The sequence below is a fragment of the Aquila chrysaetos genome, chromosome 7, assembly GCF_900496995.4.
Source record: "Aquila chrysaetos chrysaetos chromosome 7, bAquChr1.4, whole genome shotgun sequence".
Classification (NCBI taxonomy): domain Eukaryota; kingdom Metazoa; phylum Chordata; class Aves; order Accipitriformes; family Accipitridae; genus Aquila; species Aquila chrysaetos.
The window spans coordinates 131,276-154,810 of NC_044010.1; the positions used below are offsets into that span (position 1 = coordinate 131,276).

The 23,535-nt window shown below is 41.4% G+C and overlaps 1 protein-coding gene across 13 annotated transcripts in view; it reads left to right on the forward strand.

The window, feature by feature from the left end:
• The window catches only part of LOC115344012 (ephrin type-B receptor 5), a 79,494-nt gene that overhangs the window by 38,476 nt on the left and 17,483 nt on the right, over positions 1-23,535 (forward strand). For all 13 annotated transcript variants that reach the window (XM_030020734.2, XM_030020735.2, XM_030020741.2 and 10 more), the window contains 2 exons: positions 13,627-13,782; positions 15,945-16,283. In XM_030020734.2, coding sequence (XP_029876594.1) covers positions 13,627-13,782; positions 15,945-16,283 — 495 coding nt within the window. The remainder of the gene's footprint in view (positions 1-13,626; positions 13,783-15,944; positions 16,284-23,535) is intronic.

Below are 23,535 nucleotides of genomic sequence, written 5' to 3' on the forward strand. Positions count from 1 at the left end.
CATATACAGAATTAGCAAGAGTTGTATCTAGCCAGATCTTACAGAGTTCCACTTTACCAAGAGGCAACAGCATTAGAGGAAAGATGCCACATGGAGCTAATACACTCTACCATCCTCACTAGTTTGTGCCCTTTTGCTAGTGCTGTTGGAACTAGTGATGAAAGAAAGGGGAAATGGCAGCACCCTGGTCATGGGACAGGGAACACGTAGCAGGGATCTATGAACGTGGCTCGGTAAGAAAAAATGGTCATAATGGTATTATCATTACTTCTAATGTGCTTTCTGCCCTGGGGCCCATGGTATTTTCTGTGATATGCTTGTAGGAGGAAGTAGAATAAATTACGTACCACCCAGTAATGGTATTGGGCCAAAATCTGGCCAAGCCTGAACACCCAGTCTAATGTCATGACTGTCTTCCTATGTCAAGCTTAAGACAGTCCATTAGACCAAACTGCTTATGTTGTTTATATAATTTTGTGTATAATGTTATTCTGGTGCTTCCTTGGTTTTAATATGCATCTACTCAAGATCTCTTAGCAATGTAAAATGTTGCTGCACCACAGTTAGTACTCTAAAAAATAAATGTAATGTGGAACCCAGTTTTGGCTGCAGGCACAGTTTTAAAGTTGGATTGTAATTTATTCAAATAAGAGTTTGACTAGGACATTGAGAGTACAAATCTTATAGTTAGCACCGAGTGTAAATGCAGTCGATAGTTAATGGTTGTCAATATGTTACCTTAAATTCCTGTTTCATTAAGTGATTGGGGTTGTGCAAAATAACTTTATTAAAATACAGTTCATTCTGCTGGAGACATATAAAGCAATTAAAATTGGTAAGTGCTTTTTATTTGTATAAGCTTTGAGAATGATTAAAATGTGTGCGCCTTTTTATCCTGCTCATCCTGAAAAAAATGTGACTACATTCATATAGTGCTGCTCCTGAGACAGAAAGCTCAGACGGACATAGAGCAGCTCTGTATGGCACTAGCTTTGTTGTCTGCATCAGCAGCATGACTAGTTCACAATCCAGGTGAACTGCCAGTCAATAATTTAGTAGTCTTAAGCACTCAAAAAATATGGAAATTAGGCTTGGCAAATAAAAATAGGGATTTTTTTTTAAATCTATCTTCCCTTTTTTGTAGTGTTCAATGAAAGCTGATACTCCCTTGCAGCCCCATTATCACAGAAGCTGGAGATAGATGAAAATGGTAAATATTTTAAGGAATAACTGAAAAGACAGTCTATCAAACTACAAAACACTGTTCCCATAATTTACTTCCTGAGATTCCATGAGCAGCTTAGAGCAGCCAAAGACAACCAGATAATGAACCTTAATGTTAGAAGGTATTTTTTCACTTCATGTTTCTTGTAAACTCCTCTGGCTTGATCACCATTCCTGATCTCTTCTCCTGCTAACAATGTGTTACTGTCCTGTCTGAATGGAGCCACGTTTAGCTAGTGTAGTTTGTCCCCTTGCTTGGTGTTTCTTTGCATGGACTCCTTTCCAGGACTTCTCCTCTGTATGTTCTCTCTTCCTAAAAGCAGAAGTACACTGTGATACAGGGTTGCTACAGTGTCCTATATGAAACACAGAACAAAAGCAAGAGCCCAAGGGTAGATTTCTGTTGATCCTGCAGAGCTCTTCTTAATAAGACTGAAGAATGAACCAAGGATAGGAAGGAGAAGCAAGTTTCCTTCTTATACTTTAGTAGAAGAGTATGTGGGCATTGCCTTCCCCCTCACCATATGGAAGCCTGTGGAGTCCTTCCTGGACCAGCTGTTACCTCTTTATTTAGAACAAAGAATCTGACAAGAGCCATTCTGAGCAGATAGATAGAAAGCCCTTTTTTTTTTTCTGTCCCCTACCATGAGTTAAGATAATTTCTTTCATTAGTTTCATAAGACTGCCTGCTGTTTCTTACTATACGGACAATTTCTCCAGCTAAATAGAAGAGTGAAACAACATCCTTTGGTAAGCCCTCTTAAGTGATGTGGGATGTGGTGTCATGTGGGATTCACTTTTGACTTTATCCAAGTAGACTTTTTCTCATGCTGAACAGTCAGAAAGGAGAATGGCAGTTTACAGAGGAAAAAGGAAGGTTGGGACCTTAGCTCCTTTTCTTTCTGTAGATGTATATCCACAGGGTGCCTTGCCTTGCAAGGTTTCCTGCAATTCTTAAGTGTTTTTCCACATAGAAGGCCAGAAATGGAAAGTTCTGGGTGATTAGGCCATCCTAGGCTACTGGTTCCCAAAATTCTGGACTGATTGGCTGTTCTCCCAAGTCTTCCCTCAGATCAACAGATTCATTACTGAAAAGAGTTGTTCCCAGATTCCATCCCCACAATATTTCGTAAAATATATTTTACAATATAATGTGTTTCTTGGGATTCACTGCCCACTGCTTATCATCGCCTTTTAGCTAGAAGTCACATGGGATTTAAGTTGCCAGATGCTTTTGAAAATAGTACTTAGAATTCATGATTGAGATATTTTAAAAAATATTTTTTAAATGACAATGTGGAGAAAAAAGAGAAGAGAAATGACTGCTAGATAAAGTGCTGACTTCCAAAGGAAGAAGTAAGGTGAGCTCTTAGCTTGAAAAATCACTGAAATAGAACTATTAATTTACTAATATGGAATTTATCTTTTTTTGTCTTTCAAGTTCAAATACAAATTAATTCCAAGTCAGTTCTGCCAGTCAAGTTCCATGTCTGTTTTTCAACTCAGTCCCATAGCAGTATCCAGTATGATGTTTGTCCCACATCACTGAAAACGTGCCATTACTATATCAGTATATCCCTACAGCTGCAATTACCCTCCAACTACCCACCTGCTGTTTCTGTAGCTCAGAGAACTGACTCTTCTCCCTTTATCCAGCTTTGATGTCTGAGGGAGAGAAGATCATGGGACTATAGAAGAAAAACGTAGATGGAACCATATTTAGAAAGGGATAGAGTGGAGGGAGCTATTTCAGTCATGAGACTGGGGGCAGGTCTTTGCATCCTTGTTGAAGTCTCCTTGTTGGACTTGGGCTGCTGATCCCCTTGTTGGGTATCATCATGTATTGGGTTTACGTGGCAAGGTTCTGGTATTGGTGGGGGCTGACAGGGTGGCCTCTGCGGCAAGAGGGCAGGGGCTGTCCCATGCCAGACGTAGCTTTTTCCAGACAGCTCTGCAATGGACCCACCACAGGACAAGAGCTGAGATCATTAGCCATGTGTGTGGCACCTCTGTACAAACTTACTTAAGAAGGAGCAGAAAACATCAGCCAGAGAGGGGAGGAAGGAACAAAAACAGTGAGAAACAGCAGAGGGAACACCAAGATCAGAGAAGGAGGAGGGGAGGTACTCCAGCCACTGGAGCAGATACTCTCTGTAGCTTGTGGAAGAGCTTATGCCAGAGCAGATATCCACACTGCAGCCTGTGAAGGATCCCATGCTGGAGCAGATGGATATTTGCTGAAGGGACTCTGGCTCATGGAGAGCCCACACTGGAGCAGGGGAAAAGTGTGGGGGGGAAGAAGTGACAGAGAGAAACTGTATACCGCATATCCTACCCTGTGATGCTTGGGTGGAGTAGAAGAGTTTGGCGTGAAAAGAGTTAAGTTGAGCTTGGGAGAAGAGGGAGGAGGAAAAGTGTTGGTTTAATGTTTGTTTTTGTTTTCTCATTACCCAAATCCATTTTAATCAGCAATAAATTAAATTAATTTTCCCCAAGCCAAGTCTGTTTTGCCTGTGATAGTAATTAGTAAACAATCTTCCTGTCTTTATCGCTACCCACAAACTTTCTTATCCTGTTTTCTCCCTATGTCTTGCTGAGGACGGGGAGTGAGAGAGTGGCTGGGTGGGCATTTGGCTGTTTACTAGGGTTAACCCACCACACGGCTGCTTCTGTCGTCTTGCCCTGGATGTTTCTGAGAGTTTTAAGGAAAGGTCTGCCTGTCTTCTGTAGTAGCTATAACTGGCTCTTCTTCTGTAGGATGCAAGGGTGTATGAAGAAGTCATATGGAGAAGAGGATTCCATAAAATAGCCCATGTCCTGTGGCCATATGTAGTCCCTTCAGATTGCAAAGGAATCACATCTGTGTTACTGATAACTACAGGAGCTAGTAACTGTGCACACAGCTGTTTGAGGGTTCACTTGGGAAGAATATTGCATGATTATTTTTGTATTATTAAAAGATGTTCTTCCTCACCAGCTTGGATAAACTTTTTTCAGTGTGTGAGGCTAAGGAAATGTTAAGATTTATGTTAAAGCATAACCTTCAGTAGTCTACTAAAAATATGCATATCCTATTAGCAAAAAAAAAACCCCACAATAAGCTCTTCTCAAATTTTAATCACTTACATGATGCTTCCTTTAAAAACATAGAATAATCTACATTGCAGGGACCTGTGGAAGTCATCTGTGCCAACCCCATGCTTTGAGCAGGACCAAATTGGGTTAGGTCAGTCAAGGCCTATCCTAGTGTAGTTTTCAGTATTCCTAAAGATGAAGATTCCACAACGTCCCTGGGCAACTGTTTCAATATATGACAACACCCATGGTGAAATTTCTTTTTCCTATATAGGCGATTGTAATAAGATGTAATAAGAGATTATTACAACTTGTGTCCGTTGTCTCATGTTCTACCACTCTGTGCCTACACCTTCTTTATATCCTCCCATTAGGTGGCTGATGCCACCCATAAGTTGCCCCCCCCCAAGCCTTCTCTTCTTTACAATTAACAAACCCAGTGTCTTAGCCTCTCCTGAGTAAGAGCTTCAACTTCGAGGTAAACTCACAGTTGATAATAATGTTCGGTGCCTTGTGCTAGATTACCTTTTTTTTTTTTTCTTACGTATTTCTCCTTTCATCAACTTCTCCAGCCTTATTCTGCTACATGCACATACATTTTGGTGCTTTTCAAGTAGTTTGCTGCTTTTCCTAAATCCAGTGGCTGCTCTCTACTCATATTCCATCCTTCTGTTTCCTCTCTTGTTTTGCCTTTTTTTCTTCACCCAGCCCATTCCCTGGCAGTCCTCCCAATATATTACTAGCTAGTAATTGCTTCAGCTCCACCTCTTTTACCTAAAAATCCCTTACTCAACTGATCTCCTATCAACGGTTCAGCGGGAAACAATACTTAGTCACTTCATTTATTTTATCTCAGCTGATTTGATGCTCTCCTTCTCCATTTAAAAAACCCAAAAGCCACACTCTTCTCTCCTTATGTTTATTTTATTTTCCGCTATCTCTTCCCCAGCTAAACAGTTGTAGAAACTATGAAACTCTAAATCAACCTAGGGCCCTATCGCTTCACCATGCCTTCTAAATCTGGCTGATCCCACCTTATTCAGAACCAGATGCAAGATACACAGTAACAGTCACTGTCTAATAGCCTGCCCCAGTGGGAAATTACTTCCTATCACCATAAGCTACCCGTAGGCTTATTTCTGGCGACAAAAAAAAGCAGTGATTTTCTAAAAGTTACTTAGATTTTTCTTTTCTAGTGTGTCTTCTGCATGTTAATTATGCCATCTTTCTTGCATTATAAAAGAGTAATGTCTAAATAGTATTTCTACAATATTATCAATTATTGAATCCTTTCCATCATCCTTCCCCCTGTAACTGCCAAACTCCATCCCTCTTCCCAGCTGATTCAGTTCAGGGCTTATTCTAGCAGTGACTCCCATTGTCTAGTTAAAGCAAGTGGCATGGCCCGTACCAGTTATCTTCTCTTTAAAACTCCATGCTGATTCTGCTTTGCCTAGAGTCATTCTCATTTGAGGCCCTCTGTAGCTCTGCACATCCAGTTTTCCCCAGGCCTCAAATTCAGCTATGTCCATTCATCCCTCCCAGTTTGACTCCAGTGCTAGCTTTGACACTCTGTTCATTTTCAATACTCTCACATCTAGCATTCATTCTTGCTGCCCCACACTACACCTGGGAGCAGAGCTCCCATATAAGAAACAGATCACTTGTCTCCGCCAAGAAGAGAGCAATTTTATGCTCTTCTAAATGTCTTCCTATGTCCCAGCTCAGTTCCAAATCAAAAGTCAGTGACAAAAGTCAGTGTCACCTGTATCACGTTCCCTGAATACGCTTCTAGGGTACCTAAAGCTCTGTTGAAGTTTCTGACTGCCCTTCTTGGTCCCTCTCCCCTTGCTGTATTTTGTTTTACTCTTGGAATATTTCCTCTCTGCCCTTATTGTCCAAGTGAGCTTTTCAATGCCTCTTTCTCTAACTACTTTTGTTCTTGGTCTGTCCCCTCCCCATTTTCAGTTTCTTCACCCCCCTCCCCCCCACACTCCGTGATTCCAGCACTTTTCTCTGCTGATATTTGTTTTTGTTAGAAGTCTGTCAGAAGCTGCTCCTCTGGCCTCCCAGGTAAAACTTGTCTCTATTGAGCAGTCAGGCAAATACAGGCAACACAGGGGCGAGCGTTGTAGGGGGGAGCTGAGGAAAATTGGGTCAGTGTCTCTGAGATGAGCTGTGCCGAGCTGAACTGTTGTGGCATTCTGACACTGTGCCAAGATATGAAAAATGACTGAGACAAGCTGAGAGAAAAGCGCTTGTGCACTCCAAACTCTGCCTTCTCCTTTCATAGTAACCTTGCCTTGATGGGAAGTGGCAGCTTGCTCTGCCCCCTGAGGTGCTAGCTCTGCAACCCTCTTTCCTTGCATTGGATATTGTGAATCAATGAGAGCTAAATCGGTGTTTTCTTGGAAAGTGCTGGTGCCTGGGAGATGATCAAGTCATACCATCCCCAGTGACAAGGCCTGTGGCTTAACTGGTGTTGGTGTTTGTATGAAGTTGTTCTGCAGGCACACAGTGGAGGTGTTTCAGGAGAAGCTGCTCTTGTTCAGGCTTTCCCTGGGATGGTCCTGAAATGGTAATGTTCACTAAAGCAAAACATGCTAGTCCTAGTGATGGTGGGCTTGCTTCAGCTCGGGTATTAGTTATGACTGTCTCCAGTGAGCACAGTAGTCACGCACAGAGATTGTAGGACCACGTCAAGTGGACAGGGAAAGGGAATGTAAGGTACATGAAAACTGAAAAATCTCATGGTGTGAAAAAAGGGATCCTTCAGAAACAAATGAGAGATGGATTCTGTCTGTGTGTAGAAAGACAGCCCTAGGCTTACTGTAACTGCTGGAATAAAAGGAAGTGGCTTTTGCCTATTTAGATTGCTAGGGAATTTTTTTCCTCCCAACTTGACCTTTGATATACTATTTATAGAGTGACTGGACTGAGGCAATGCCAGGAAAAGCTCCATGTCATGGGAACAATTATTGTTGCCATCTGTGGGCTGAAGTCCTGAGTGCAGAGAGCTAGCATATCTTAGGCAATTTTGGAAAGGGATAAAGGTGCTTGTGAATGTAAGCTGCTCCCTGACTGGATGCAGCAGCAGGAGGTAGGGTTTAGGTGGAAGCAGAAGGTCTGTGATAACTGCAGTCCTGCCCGTGGAGGCCATTCTTTAGCTGCATGGAGTCCAGTAAGTGTCTGCTGTAGTCAATCCAACCTTATTGACCAAAATTGCAAATGTAAAATACAAGATACAAGTAACTACAAATTTTAGGTTATAGTCTTTTTTTTTTTTTTTTTTTTTGCAACTGTCTTTTCATCAGGAAGGTGGGGGAGATGTGAATCATGTTTAATCACTGCAAATCCGCTTTGCTTGCAGTATGCTGTATGATTTCATTTTACTGTTTTCCTTCTGGAAGTAGAAATACCCAGGGGCAGAATGAGAGTTTCAAAGCATGATCCTTTCTCTGTGTCTGCCATCTCTCCTGGAAATACCAGCATGAGATTATAGGTTTATGTAGTCGTTAATTTTTTTCAATAGACAATACAAAAATAATCACTGTGGAGAAATCTTTCCTCCTAAGTTTCTCTGGATTCCACTCCATAGTTCCTCAGCTGCCATTTCTGTCATGTGAGTTGAACTGGGTAGGTGAGTCTCTTCCTTACCGCTTTCCTTTACACTTTTCCTGTCTCCTTTAAACTCTTTTCTTAGGTTCCTCCATCAGAGGGAACCTGCCAATCCTATTCTCATTTCAATTCTGAACATCTGAAATGAGATGTAGCCTAGTGTCAAGAACTTTCCATTCATTGTTCCGTGTTTACCCACAATCATGTATGTGGTGAAAGATCTGGCAGTGGGGCAGCCAAGACCACAGGGATCTATCCGCACATTTAAATTTGCATATGTTTAAGGGAAATCACAGAATAGCTGAACCTGGAAGAGACCTCTCCGGAGGACATCTTCTCCAACCTCCCCTGCTCAAGCAGGGTCACCTTGAGCAGGTTGCCCAGCACTACGTCCAGACCACTTTTGAATTTCTCCAAGGAGGGAGACTCCACAACCCCTCTGGGTAACCTTCTCCAGTGCTCTGTCACCCTCATGGTAAAAAGTGTTTCCTTATGTTCAGAAGGAACCTCCTGTGTTTCAGTTTGTGCCCATCACCTCTGGGCCTGTCACTGGGCACCACTGAAAAGAGCCGTCTCTGTCCTCTTTGCACCCTCCCTTCAAGTATTTGTGCACATTCATGAGATCCCTGGAAGCCTTCTCTTCTCCAGGCTGAACACTCCCGGCTCTCTCAGCCTCTCCTCCTGTGAGAGATGCTCCATTGCCTTAATCATCTTTGTGGCTGTTTGCTGGATTCTCACCAGAATCTGGATGACCTCACCAGAGCTGAGTAGAGGGGAAGGATCACCTGCCTTGACCTGCTGGCAACACTCCTCCTGATGCATCCCAGGATACCATTAGCCTTCTTTGCCACAAGGACACATTGCTGGCTCCTGTTCAACCTGGTGTCCACCAGGACGCTTTCTGCCAAGCTGCTTGCCAGGTGGTCAGCCCCCAGCCTATAGTGGTTCATGGGATTATTCCTGCCCAGGTGCAGGACTCTGCATTTCCCTTTGTTGAACTTCATGAGGACCCAGTCAGCCCATTTCTGCAGCCTGTCGATCCCTCTGGATGGCAGCGCAGCCCGCTGGTGTATCAGCCTCTCCTCCCAGTTTTGTATCATCAGCAAACTTGCTGAGGGTACGCTCTGCCCCATCAACCATGTCATTAGTGAAGATGTTGAACAGTATTGGACCCAGTATTGACCCCTGGGGTACACCGCTAGGTGCTGGCCTCCATCTAGACTTCATTGCAGTGGTCACCACCCTCTGGGCTCAGTTGTTCAGGCAGTTTTCAATTAACCTCACTGTCTGCTCACCTGCCCCATACTTCATCAGGTTGTCTATGAGGATATTATGGGAGACAGTGCTTAAAGCCCATGCTATGTTCTCCATGAGGACATAGGCAGATAGGACATAGGAACAGTGGAAACCCAGCACCTACTGGAATGCAATTTGGATGACAGAGGGAATGGTTGCCAGGGGCCTCTCAAATGTATGGGCAACTGAATTGCTCCATTGCTCGTTAGGTTCCACTGATTGTGTTGACTGGGGATGGGATTCAGCTGCCTATCGTGGGTATCTGTGCAGAATATGGACTGAGTGTCACATGCCAGAGATGTTCGTGGTCTACTGAGAATGGCACTTGGCTGTGCTCCGCATAAGTGGGGATCACCATGTACCATTATACTAGCCTGCTCTCTTGATTTTTTTCTTACAGGGAGCCTTCTTAGCTCCCTTCTCTCTGTGATGTGGTTACTTAATATTTTAGGGTTGTTTTTTTGCATAGAAAATTAATTAGCCACCGTAGTTGGTGGTTTTTTTGTACTTGACTCACCTTATAAAAATTATACACCTTAATGGAGACTTTAACTCACTGTATGTACCCCTCTTTCATCTGTTTCTTTGGGTCACTGAGGAGGAATATGATAGCCAAAATGGCAGAAATTCCACCTCTTCTCCCAAAAGGGAGAGAGCATGTGAGGACAGAGAAATATTACTGAAATTTGTTTTGTTGGTGAAACATCTGCAGTGGAATGTTATTTGTCCAGTTTACTCAGGTGTAGTGGAATGCTTATAAATGAGCCTATGTGGCTGCTTCACATTCTGCTTGTTGTTAAATACAGGACAAGGGAGTATTGGACCTGGAGACACTGGGAGGCGGAGATGTGTTTACATTGTCTGCTACTTTGCTCTCAGTGGCAACTGTATCACAAAATCACTTCAGAAACAGGCTACCTTCCTTCTTAAATGTGGTTAAGCTTTTTTTTTTGTCTGCTGCTTGTATTGGAAGTTTTTCTCAGAAGCCTGCTGCTTTAGTTAGTAGAAGCATTCTTCTTACTTAAACTTGTAATTTACTGTAAAGTCACCTGTTTTCATGCTGACATCACTCTTCAGCATAAACAAACAATTCTTCATTCACTGACTTTAACTGGGATTACATTCAAGAACAGATGCTGCCTCAACGAGTAAGAGAGAGAATAGATAGCAAGAAACCACCTAAGTATGACAGCACGAAAAGCATAGCACACTGGGCAGTGCTGGGGGAGACAGCAGTAACCTGCCTTCGCATATGATGCAAGTGTATAGTGGCAAGGACAGTGCATGGATGAAGAAATTAGATTTTGTGAGGCAAATACAAAAGAATAGCTGTAAGTATGTGGTCTCTAGTATTTGTTAAGAGTACCTTTTCCAAAGTGTCGTCTCTGTAGTATTGTACTGTATCTGTATCATCTGTACGGTATGAGTAGATAACATTGTAATCCATTAGGACACACCATGTCCCTATACGAAGGTTTGTATTCTTGCTGGGTTGGTTGGTTGGTTGGTTTTTATAAGCAGCTGTTGAATGCTTTTGGTCAATTGGAGTGACTGTATAGTATTAATGAAATCTTGCATGGCCTTTTAAGCAATAGACTTGCTCTGCCTTATATAAACTGGCTTTCTTTACTGAGGTGGTAGTGCTACTGGAACGTTCATTCCATTATGTAAAACCTACAACATCGCACTTTTGCTTAATACCTTTGTCTAGCTCATCAACAGTGTGCCATCCCTGCAGACCTTGTCCCTGCATCCCCAGTCTCAACAGCAAGTTGCCAGTAGAGTTCAAAGCACCATGTAAAAAATGTTTGTTTATTTTTAACACAACCATGTTTATTCTAAAATAAATTTTATTTACTAAATACCAGACAAATTCTTCTTCATTCACAGCTTTGTCTAGCTTTCCATATGATTTGCAATTAGGCTAGAGATTAATCTACCTGAATTCTCTTAGCACTACCCTTGTAGGGTAAGTATGTTTTTGCACTGCAGGGGTAAAGTCTGTATCCTCTATAGATTTCCTTTTAGCATCACATAGACTGCAGGCATTATCATTACCTGTTCATTTTCACTATTGTGACTAGCAGCAAGGTCATTGTCGCGCTTCATGTCAGGGTCTGTATAACTGAATAAAGAAAAAGAACCATTCTCCAGGGTCTACCTTGACAAGTGGAATGAATGTGCCATTAGTTCTAAGCCTTGACAAAAGCTTGAGATGGGGTTCGATGCAAGAAAAACCGGATGAGGTAAAATGACTTGTAAGAAAATAAAGACATTCACATTCAGTTCAGCATTCTTAAATTTATTCTTAAATAGTTAAAGGAAGATCCCTGAAAGTGGTAAATTTTGGTTGAATGACTGTGCACTGAGGTGGATGAGAACTTCCTATTCATAATACTCATAGTTTCAGTACAGGTGTATTTGCCAAGAAATGTGAAAATTATATTCTACATCTGTGGCTGTTAGCAGAGCCTTAAACTGAATGAAAGGGATACAATTCATAAAGTGGACAAAATCTTACTTACTTTTTGTCCGTAGGAACATAGGGACAGATCTTTCTATATGAGAATAATTTGATTTTTCTGCTGGATAAAGGCCTGAAGGCAAAGGCAGTTGCTCTTTCCTTATCATCATCCATCATATGCAAAATTACAATCTATTCTTCCCCCTTCCTTTCCATATGGCAATGTATCACATACTGCATGTTGTCATTTTCTGAGTGCTGAGAAGAATCGGTGTTCTCCTATCTAATAGCTATCAATCAGAGTTATTGAAGTCCCTTTTATGGTCTGAACTGTTCCAGGACTTACCACTCTTATCACAGTACATGTGGAGGTTACTCTGCAGCCAAGAAGACTTCTGACAGAGAAGATGAAGTAATATAACAGGCATAAAGCTGATGAGGCTCCACAGATGTTATTGGCTGTTACGTCTGGACTGCGGCTGTAACCTTTTCAGCTTTGTTAAGGTTTGCATACCTGCAGTCCCACAGTATACATCAAAAATTCTGCAATGGGCTTTGAAAACCCAAAGCAAAGGCAGCTGAACACATATATGAGAAGAGGGTTAGATAAGCAAGCTACTCTGTTTTTCTGAAGTTGTTTATTTGTTAAGAAAGATGCATCAATGGCCACTCAGCACCGATGTGGGTTAGAAACATTTCCAAATAATTGTTATTGGAGGTGGAAGCCTGTAAGTACAGTAAGTAATAACCAGATGGGCTAATTCTGCAGCTTCTGGTGTGGCGTTCTGTTTCAGAACATTCATTAGATACTCTAATTTTGTATTAACACCTGTATACAATATTCTTCTCTTACACATTTTTCTTTTTTTACATAACTTTTTGCTATCCACAATCCTTTGGAATGTTCTGCTTATGGTAATCACTAGGACAGTTCTTCACTTGAGTGTGTTCCTTGTGTCTTTTGACAGCAAATGCTCATCTGGGGTCTATCTGAAAGTTTCCCCTTCCCTGTAAATGCTCTTTATTGTGAAGTTAACTAACCAATGTCAGTCCACAAATGAACTTTCACCTGAGCTTGTTAGTCCATAAAATAAGAGCTGTATCTATTTATATAGAAAATCAGCTTTAGAAAACTTACATAAAACTGACATAAAAATTGTAAAAGCTTTATCCTAGCACTTCAGTGTAGATCGAAGCACCTTCTGTTATGTAATTCAGCATAGCATCTTTGCCAAACCTAGAATTTGCCATACTCCCATATTGTTAATAAATTATTATTTTTTTCATTTTCTTTCCCTGTAGGATGGATTTCCATCCTTGTTTCAGTTTTTTGCATAGGCATGTTCCTGTGCATTTGCAGATTAAATTTGACTAAATCAGGAGGCTTTTATCCATTATTGGGAAGTTTCCAGACCTACAGGAAAATAGGACTGCCAATCTGAGCGCCTGCTCCTAATTTTGATGCTAAATCAACTATGGTAGATTATATTACTTTAAGCAATGAAACTGTTGAAGACAGCATAAAAAATCCATTTTGGTAGCTGTATTGGGTGGGGAGGAGGAGGTGTGGATGATACCTGTAACTGCTAAGGCTATTTCCAGACAGATCACATGACTATGCTCTTTGGCTCCTCCAACGCTAAAGCTCTTTGAGTGAGTAATGAGAAGACAATTATTTCAGATGGCCAGAGCTGTCTCTGGACTGGTTCTCTTTCATCTGCCAATGAATCAATTTAAGCACCTATTGTATAGAATAAAATAAACTGTTTTGAAATTGCAACTTCAACTATACATGCTCCATAAAGCAGCAAAACCACTTAGTAGATACTATATGTAATAATTTCTCCCAGCAGCAGCAGCCTGAGTTAAATGTAAATAAGACTGCATTGTTTCTGGAATCTGAATTAATGAGTTTCCTGCTTTTGCCTCTCTCATTTTCCTCCTCTTAGCCTGTCCCCTTGGTTTCTTTAAAGTATCTGTGGGAGATGACCCCTGCTATCTATGCCCTGCCCACAGCCACGCTCCACTGCCAGGTTCCAGTGAATGTGTGTGTCAGAACCGCTACTATCGATCTGCTTCGGACAATTCTGATGCTCCCTGCACTGGTAAGTATTTGGATGGAGTGTTTGAAAGCAAGAAGGGCAGCTAATGAGAGAGAATGTGCCTGAATGATTCAGGGGAGTTGCAGTTCACCTCTTCTCATGACCTCTGAAATAACCCAAAATTTCCCTTTGCTCCTCCAGTTGACTACAGTGTATATCCACTCACTGAATGTAAATGAGAAAGCAGAAGTGTACCCACATGCTTTTTACAATGTTGATGCATTGGTGAAACTATGTTTTGAGAATACTGGGGTGTTGCAATACTAGCTGCTCAGAAAAATGTCAAATTTTAGATAACTCCTGCAACCTTAAATAAGTCCATTGCAAATATGCATAAGGTACAACTTTTAACAATAATATACTAATTTCTCATGAAACGCGAAACTCATTTCATACACGGGGTAAACATTGTTCATTGAAGGAGTTGACCAGTATTTTCTTCCCTTTATCACTGAAAGTGTGAAGACCATATTTACTGCACAGAATTAAAATTCTGCAAATTTTATTTATGGGAAAATAATTAATTTTTTTATTGGCTTCTCTATGGTTCTCATCAGTTTTGACTTTTCACAGTCATTGGTTATGAATATTAATAGGTCAAGAAAGAATAATTAGATGCAGAAAATGAAATAAAGTTATTGATTAGCATTCAAAAATATAGTTTAAATAATATATCAAACATCACCCTTAAACTTTGTGGAAGTGACAGGGAAAAAAATTAACTTTTTAAAGCATCTTGCAAACACTTTATGGCTCTGAAGTTAAACACTCAGAAATTAGGAAATGTGATTGTGGTTTTTTTCTGTAATTCTTTGCTTCCTATACTGCACAGAATCCATCTTCAGCAGCATCAAGCAGTCTTTACCTCACAGGGATTATTTTTCCTGAGCAGTTATCTATCCTTTGCATTGACTGTGATAAGAATCCTCAGGGAAAACTAATATGTGATCATGCAGTTAAATACTACACAATGCAAATGCTGAGTGGCCCAGTTAAGATCACAAAAGAAAATTTAATTCTGACATTCCCTGATGTACAAATGCTTCATCTTGTCAGTAATACATTTTTTAAACAGTCTTCTGTGTGCAGTTTTCCAGCATAATTTATTTTTTTTAACAATACTGGAAATGTGAGTCCCCAGGGAAATACAGCTATTGGAAATACTCAAATGCTCCAGCAATGAATTAGATTGCAGCCAGAGAGGTCCCCCAAAAAGACTTCATCCACCTGTACTAATAGACGGTGTCATCCTTTATACTGATCAGTGTTAGAGAAAAGGCTTTGCCCTTAGTTTTCATTGATATTTCTTCCCGATAGAGTAATGATGAGAATGAAGATTCTTGGATTTCATTACGGCCTTTGGAGGGAAATGTTCTGTAAATCATGTTTCCCTTGCCCCTCCCTGTTACTGAGTTCAGCCTTTCTGTCCCTGCCCTTCCAGTCTTGATTTGTGCCCATGCCCAGCTTTAGCAGTGCAACACTGCTGCTTATTTTCACCTGTCTGAGCTTTTCATTTTCTGGCTCCAGAATCTTGTCCCATTCTCATCCCCATGCTATCTTCTCATCCTCTGCATTTTCCTCCTTCTCTTCACTGTCTCTGTGCCAGTAGGGGAAGTGTTGGATGCACAGAACAGGCAGTTTATCAGCTGTCAGGTTACTCCTGATGCCATTCGGGAATCTGGCTGGCAACAGAAATAATCATAGGGAAACTGATGTTCAGTTCCTGCAATAGATGGAACAGGCTAAGTGAAGTCTGAGAGAGTTCAGAGATATTGGGTGCAAAAGGAGAGAATTAGAGGTCTCAGTAGAGACAAATCTTTACTAAGTTTGTGCAAAGTTTAAAATTTCAAAGGCTTGGAATTTCCCTAAACACTGGCTGTTCTTTTAGGGAAAAGTAAAAGTCGCACCCTTGAAACAAAGACCCTTCCTGTTAATTTTGTTTCTCTAAAATGTACTAGTACAGTTGCTCTTTTGTGTATGTAAGTGTATGTTTGATGTATCAAAAAATATATTTTTCTTAGCCTTGTTCAGAGAAACAACTAGAGAAGAGTAAGAATGGGAAGAAAAATCAACTTGTTCTCCTGTTCTTTTCCCCCTGCTTTGTCTTCTCCCCTCCCCCACCTCTCTCCTATTCTTTCATGGGATTTTGATCTTCTGTCTTCTAGGCATCCCGTCTGCTCCGCGTGACCTTAGCTATGAAATCGTTGGCTCCAACGTGCTCCTGACCTGGCGCCTCCCCAAGGACCTGGGTGGCCGCAAGGATGTTTTCTTCAATGTCATCTGCAAAGTATGCCCAGCAGGGTCCTCAGGGCCATGCGTGCGCTGTGGGGACAGCGTACAATTTGAACCACGCCAAGTGGGCCTGACAGAAAGTCGTGTGCAAGTCTCCAACCTCTTGGCCCGCGTGCAGTACACCTTTGAGATCCAGGCTGTCAACTTGGTGACTGAATTGAGTTCAGAAGCACCCCACTATGCCACCATCAATGTTAGCACCAGCCAGTCAGGTGAGGAGACCCCTGTGTATGAGTCCCAAAGTTTCCAGTTCTGTCTCTCATTTGATTTGCTTTTATCTTTTGAATCCTAGAGCTTTGTCTTCTTACTTGTGTGTTGTGCCCTTTTTTATCTTGCCCTGCTAGTTCCATGATTTCACTTCTGCCCTTCTCATTCCTGCTTTCTCTGAATGGGCTTTCCTTTCTTCGCTCTTGACAGAAAAAACTGAGTTTAGCAGCTGATGTGGTTGTATATGGAGAAGAGTTGTTGGGGTGGACGCTGCCCCAGAGAAGATGGCAACGGGAGATGTGGTTCTGTGGATCAGACCAAGCGTGTTGCTTCACTGTGCAAGACAGGGGACTCTGTCAGGGTTTGAGGGGGATGTTGTGAGCGTCAGCTTGCCACAGCAGGTCTTAGAGAGCATTTCTTCATTTCCTCTTCACCTTCTCTATCTCCTACTCTTCTCCATTTCATCTTCTTATACTTCAGTCAGTCTTTGTAGCATTTTTCACCTGTTCACTTTTCTTTTTTGTCTATGTTTTGACATACTCTGTTTTTCCATCCTTTCTTGTTCCCATACACCACCTTCCATTCTCCTCATTTCAGTTCATACTCTAGTGCACTTTAACAAGTGGTACTGAGTGTTTCATCAAATCTGTCCACCTTTGCCTTGCTGCATATCAAAGTAAGGAATTGGAAAATAGAGAGACAGATAGGCACTGTCTAATGATGAAGATACAGTTAAGGATACAGGTTGGTGCTGTATGACAAGAAAGAATGTATACAATGATATTTACTCATCACCTAAATATATGTGACCCTGGGATGGCATGTGTTAATGCTGTGCAGTCCTGTGGGTTATAAAAGGATATGAAAACTACAGTTTTCTGAAACTACTCTGGGTTCTTCTGCATGCCATGTATTTTCTTCTACCTTGTTCATGCCTTTTCAACTTTGCTGTTCTGATAAGTGGTCTTGGAATATTATTCTCCTGTCAATAGGAAACAAAGATTATTTTTTTTTGCTTGTTACATGGCAGAAATATTAAAATGTGGTGTTGTTGCAGAAACACTAGGCCAACAGCGATATGTTTCAAAAGTCAACTTTCTTTAATGATTTCAAAATGCAACGTTCAAATTAAACAGGAATGTTATGTGGTACTGAGATATAACAGCCAGATTGAACAGGAATATTAGGTGGTAAACGCTGCGACAAACACAACTTATTTACATGTTCAGGATGTCAGTTGGGAACTATCACTACATGAACTGTAACGAAATCTAAGCTTAGAATGACAGCTCAAATGCGTGTATCACAATAAGGCAAGGCCATGAATCCCAGGAAGTTTACTTAGACGGTGTCCTGATCTAAGGGGAGAGTCTCTGACTGCAGATCCACTGCTCCGAGGAAGATTGGCTCAAAGGGGTCTCCTGGCAGGCTCCGTTTATACCCTGGGTCAGGTCGGGGCTTGTGGTCATATGTGGTCAGGGGTCTAGAAACTTCTCTTAACCGAGATGATGCATTGGATGAGGTGCTTCTGGCAGGCTCAGGTAGCTGGAGTGCGTGACTTGGGGCACTCTGTGTACGTGACTCCACATGGGCTGGGCAGCTCGACCCCCAAACCACAGCTTCTAGTTTAGCCTTTTCCTTTCAGCGGTCGAGAACTTTCAGTCTTTATCAGGGCGGGTGTACCTGCCACACTTGTACAGTTCTATCAAAGGTGCTGTGATCCTTATAACTAGGAACTAAACCACAGGGATGACTAAACTAAAATACTAATGGTTTGTGTGAGCATTCAAAGGAAGGGGAGAGATTAAAGAGTTGTAGAGTAGGTCAGACTGATGGATAGCATACAGAAAGCTTATATATATGGAGGAAAATGGAGAACAGCATCAAGCAAATTCTGATTTTCTGTAAATACCATATACGAGGACTGGAACTGGAGAGAGCCACATGCATACAGGCATACAGTTCTGCTAAATGTCAACAATAAGAAACTGGGCATATGTTGTTCTTTACAAGCATGTATAAGCTAGTATGGAGAGGAATTGTACACAGCTTGTTTAAGAGGATATAATGAGGAGTAATGTGAGGAGGAGGAGAAAGGGGGAACAATTTGAACTGAGTGAGAGCAAATGTCTGTAAACATTTAGAGATGTGTAAATGTTAAACTCAAACAAATCCCTAATGAGATTCCACAGTGTAGTTGTGGAAATCCCTGCAAAACCAGGCTTCAGTAAAGCTCAAGAGAAATGGTGCAAAACCAGATGTGGCATCATCATGCTCTTGGTTAAATCACATCTTGTCATTTCTGCTTCTGTGCTATGGAAAGGAAGGGAATATATATACACCCCAAGTAATTTCCTACTGTTAGCCGGTGCCAGGGGTTTGACAACATCTGTTTCTTCACTTTGAAATGTTACCTGACAGGCATTGAGTAGCAGAGCATGTATAGGATACCTGGTCCCCTTAAGAGGCTGGCTGCAAGTGGGTGATCAGTTTTTGTTTACAGTAAAAGATGTAGCTGAGTAATTTGTATGGTAATTGCAGGCAGTTCCTTTGGCTTCTCCTGGAGAGAGGTGGGTGTTCTATTAACATCCTAAAGAATTCTCTTTCTTCGTGCTTCTCATCTCAGCCTTCTTCATCTATATCTGAGGTAATTTAATTGAGTAGCTGCTTCCTTCTCCTGCCTGGAATCACCAAATCTACCCTCTTCTTTTGCTTCTGTTTGGCTTTTCTGACCACTCCTGTTCCTCCAGGTGTCTCTTGCTGTCTCTGGGTGTGTTGGGTATCTCTCTTTAAGGTGCTTCTCTTGTGCACTGAAACAGTTCCAGGGGAGGCCAACTTAAACAGCAATGTGTACTGAATGGCTTCTTTGTGTGTTTGGGTTTTTTTCCCTTGCTCTTCCTCAAGATCGTTAGGAGTGAGCTTGAGATGAGCTGCCCTCGATTCATAGTGACAGCTCATACTAACAAGGCCCTGCTTCCTCCATCACGTGGCCTGTCTCATCCATACCCCCCTCCCTTCAATCCCTTCAGCAGCTTTTCACTTTAGCATGGCTTATTGTTGTTGTTGTGTTATTATAACAATTATTATTATTACTATTATTATTATACAAGCAGAGATGGACATTTCAGGATCTTATGTTCTGAAAGAGAAGGAGGCGACAGGAAGGTATGAAGAGTATTGTTCTGGTTTCGGCTGGGATAGAGTTAATTTTCTTCTCAATAGCTGATACAGTGTGGTTTGGATTTAGTGTGAGAATAATATTGATAACACACTGATGGTTTAGTTGTTGCTAAGTATGCTTACCCTAAGTTAAGGATTTTTCAGTTCCCCATGGTCTGCTAACAAGCAGGGGCACAAGAAGCTGGGAGGGACCATGGCCAGGACAGCTGACCCGAACTAGCCAAAGGGATATTCCATGCCATAGAATGTCATGCTCAGCATATAAACCAGGGGGAGTTGGCCAGGAGGGGCAGATCACTGCTCAGGCATCGGTCAGTGGGTGGTGAGCAATTGTATTGTGCATCACTTGTCTTTTCTTGTTTTTCTTTTTTCCTTTATTTTATTTTATTTCATTCCTTTTCATTACAATTATTATTATAGTTTATTATTATTACTGTTAGTATTACATTTTATTTTACTTTAATTATTCAATAGTTCTTATCTCAACCCACAAGTTTTACCTTTTTTTTTCCCCTCTCCCAATTCTCTCCCCTATCCCACTTGGTGGAGGGCGGGGGAGTGAGCGAGCAGCTGCGTGGTGCCTAGTTGATGGCTGGGCTTAAACCACGACAGGTATAAAAAAAGCAAACTGGAGAAAGATAAGCTTTCAGAATAAATGGCCATAGCAAAAATTTTCTCTCTGTTGAGTTAAAGGTGACCAAAGAAAGACCCTCCAGCCCTGGCAGTTTCTGAATATTCTGCTTACTCATAGATCAGTCAGAGTTAGCTTGCTTCTTCCAGTTGCTGATCCAAAAAGTCCTCCTCCCCACCCTCTGTCCCTTTGTGAAGGGTATCTTGGGCAATATTCTGTGCTGGAACAGGTCTACTTTTCTTTTTCCCCTGCTAGCTATTTGCTCTTCATCTTTGTCTCCAAAACACTGTTCATCTGAGAGTTTGCTTATCTCTAACAGTCTGCTAGCCCTTTAGTTATACAATCATGTTTTTCTGTGGTAGTCTGATTATGATGTTCCTACTCTTCAGTGACTATGTGTCTGAAGACAGAATAAGAAGGGCTAGCACTTAAAAACTTCCTTTGATGTAGTAAGACTTCTTAACCTCCTATAGCAAAAAGCATCTGAAACCTGTTTGGATGGTAATAATAAAACCTGCTTAGATAGTAATAGTATGACATGCAAATATGATATGCAAATTACCAGAAGGAAAAACTGTCCATAGATGAGACAAGAGAGAAGGGAATTGCTTTCACCTCAGGTTTGAAGTGCTGAGGGTGAATACCTAAAGAACTGTCAGGATATATAGAAAGATGTTGGGAGGCTGTTCCAGACAGCATGCACTGCATGAGGAAAGACTATTGTGTAATTGTAGTGGAGTTACGCTTCTTCGCAGAGGGGAACCTGACACAAAGAAAGCAAAGAACTTAAAATCCAACCATATTATTTAAAAAAAAAAAATTAAACTGACTAAAATTTTAATTATTATTTTAACATATTCAAGTGTACTTATCAGGCTAAACAAATATCTCTTCTCATGTGTCAGGACAGAAGTGAGGTTTTCATTTAAAGGATTGTGAAAAAAATTTCTCTGTGCACAGCTATAGGTACCTGTCCATTTTTTTTCCCTACACCTTCCACTGAAGCATGTGGTAATATCTGTTGCCAGAGACATGCTACTGAACTTACTCATTCAGGCAGTTGTTACATACCTAGAATGAAGAGGAAGAGAGAAAGACAGCAGAGACCCAAATGTTGGAGCAAATATATGCAGACTTTTAAAAGCAAGTAGATTCTCTTTTTAAACTGAATCCAGACATTATGAGAGATAATGGAGATATGCGAGGATAAAGGTTATGTGACCAGGTTGCCTTGTACCTGTGAAAAGATATGTAGAAGCCTTCTACATCAGCTGGATTCAGAACAGTGGGACCTGGCAATAGCAAAAATCTGTAGAACTGCAGAAATGAAAGCTAGACAGACTGAAGGCTTGTGTAAGAGGCTGAATGGGGACAAGGGCAGTTATGGGTAGTGCCAGGAAATTTAAGAGGACCTGACAGAAGATTTTCAGGTGAAATGGTGTGAGAAGAGGAAAATAATTAAATGCCAAGTATGATTATGAGATTATGAAGGGAAATGGATGAGTTGCTTGAAGATGTTTGCTTTTCCAAAGAGAGGCAAGAGTCTAGTAGACTTAGTTGGCAAGAGCAGGGACACGGACGAGGCGTTTTCTTGATCAAAACAGGAAAGGAATAAAAAGAGAGCTGTCAAAAGCTACATACTACTGTGTTTTGCCAGGCTAAAACCAGCAGGTAAAACAAGTGGAGTGTGAGCTCTGTGTTTGTTATCCTCTGAATGAACTACATTAAGTTTCAAAGTAACAAGCTGTTTGTTTATTTACAATCTAATTGCCAACTCTGAGCACTCACCAAAGGTCCCTAAGAATTTAATTTTTTTTTTAATTGTTTTCTTCTTACATAGGGACAACAAAAATACTCTTAAGGTTTAATTTTTGCCTTAGTGACATTTGTCAACTTTGCCATCTTTAGCAGATTTGCCCAGTTATGTCTGGGACTTAATAAAAATTTCTGTGGTCACTCAACAAAAAGAAACTTCCAGTTTCTCTCTTTACTATGCCCTATCTCTGCAGCATGGGCAGAGAATAAATGTGCTTGTTTTCACATTTCAGGTTTCAGCAACTGTTTAAATGAAGACAAACTTTTTCAGCAAGTAGAAATAGGAGGTGCATAGTAAAATGTGGCACCTTGTGGCATAAAGGATTTTGTCCTGTTTATTAGGAATGAGTGGAACCCATACACAAAAAGTAGTAATAATAGAGGTAAGGGAAGTGAAAATAACTAAGTAATTTGCCTTTCTAAAGCACTTTTCATCCACAGGAAGTAAAGTACAAGGTTATGATAGAAGAAAACCCAAGATACTTTTAAAGTATTTTCAGGTATTTAGTGAAAGGGATCGGAACTAAACTGAAGTCTGTGGAAAAGACATAGGACATTCTCAAAATCAAGATAAGAGATTAAACACATAAAGAAGGGAATTTCCGTGCTATATTCAGACTGATTGTCCATGAAGATGATATGTGGGAAGATGTGTGGAACAAAGCTAGGGTCTTCATGCCATTTGCTTAGAATATGAGGATCATAGGATACCTGAAGAAGTGACGAAGGAGAAATAAGAATGTGAGAGTGGTAGATTTGGGGCTAGTATTAGAGAATATGGAGGCATATTAGAGTACATGAGAGGCATAGCTGAGGCTGATCAAACTATATGAAATACAATGAACGAGACACTGGATGCTTTCAGAAGGGGAAGAAAACCCATAAATAACTAGAAGAAACACACAGACCCTCACAGGGTTTAGTTTGAAACCCAATTAAGTGATGACCTGTGAGCCAGTTGTCTGAAGTTCTGTTGTAGTCCATGGATCTCTAGTCAGTACTGCTGAGTGAGTGATTCAGCTGTCTGGTCAGAATCAGAAAATACCTGAACCTGGAAGAGACCTCTCCGGAGGACATCTTCTCCAACCTCCCCTGCTCAAGCAGGGTCACCTTGAGCAGGTTGCCCAGCACTACGTCCAGACCACTTTTGAATTTCTCCAAGGAGGGAGACTCCACAACCCCTCTGGGTAACCTTCTCCAGTGCTCTGTCACCCTCATGGTAAAAAGTGTTTCCTTATGTTCAGAAGGAACCTCCTGTGTTTCAGTTTGTGCCCATCACCTCTGGGCCTGTCACTGGGCACCACTGAAAAGAGCCGTCTCTGTCCTCTTTGCACCCTCCCTTCAAGTATTTGTGCACATTCATGAGATCCCTGGAAGCCTTCTCTTCTCCAGGCTGAACACTCCCGGCTCTCTCAGCCTCTCCTCCTGTGAGAGATGCTCCATTGCCTTAATCATCTTTGTGGCTGTTTGCTGGATTCTCACCAGAATCTGGATGACCTCACCAGAGCTGAGTAGAGGGGAAGGATCACCTGCCTTGACCTGCTGGCAACACTCCTCCTGATGCATCCCAGGATACCATTAGCCTTCTTTGCCACAAGGACACATTGCTGGCTCCTGTTCAACCTGGTGTC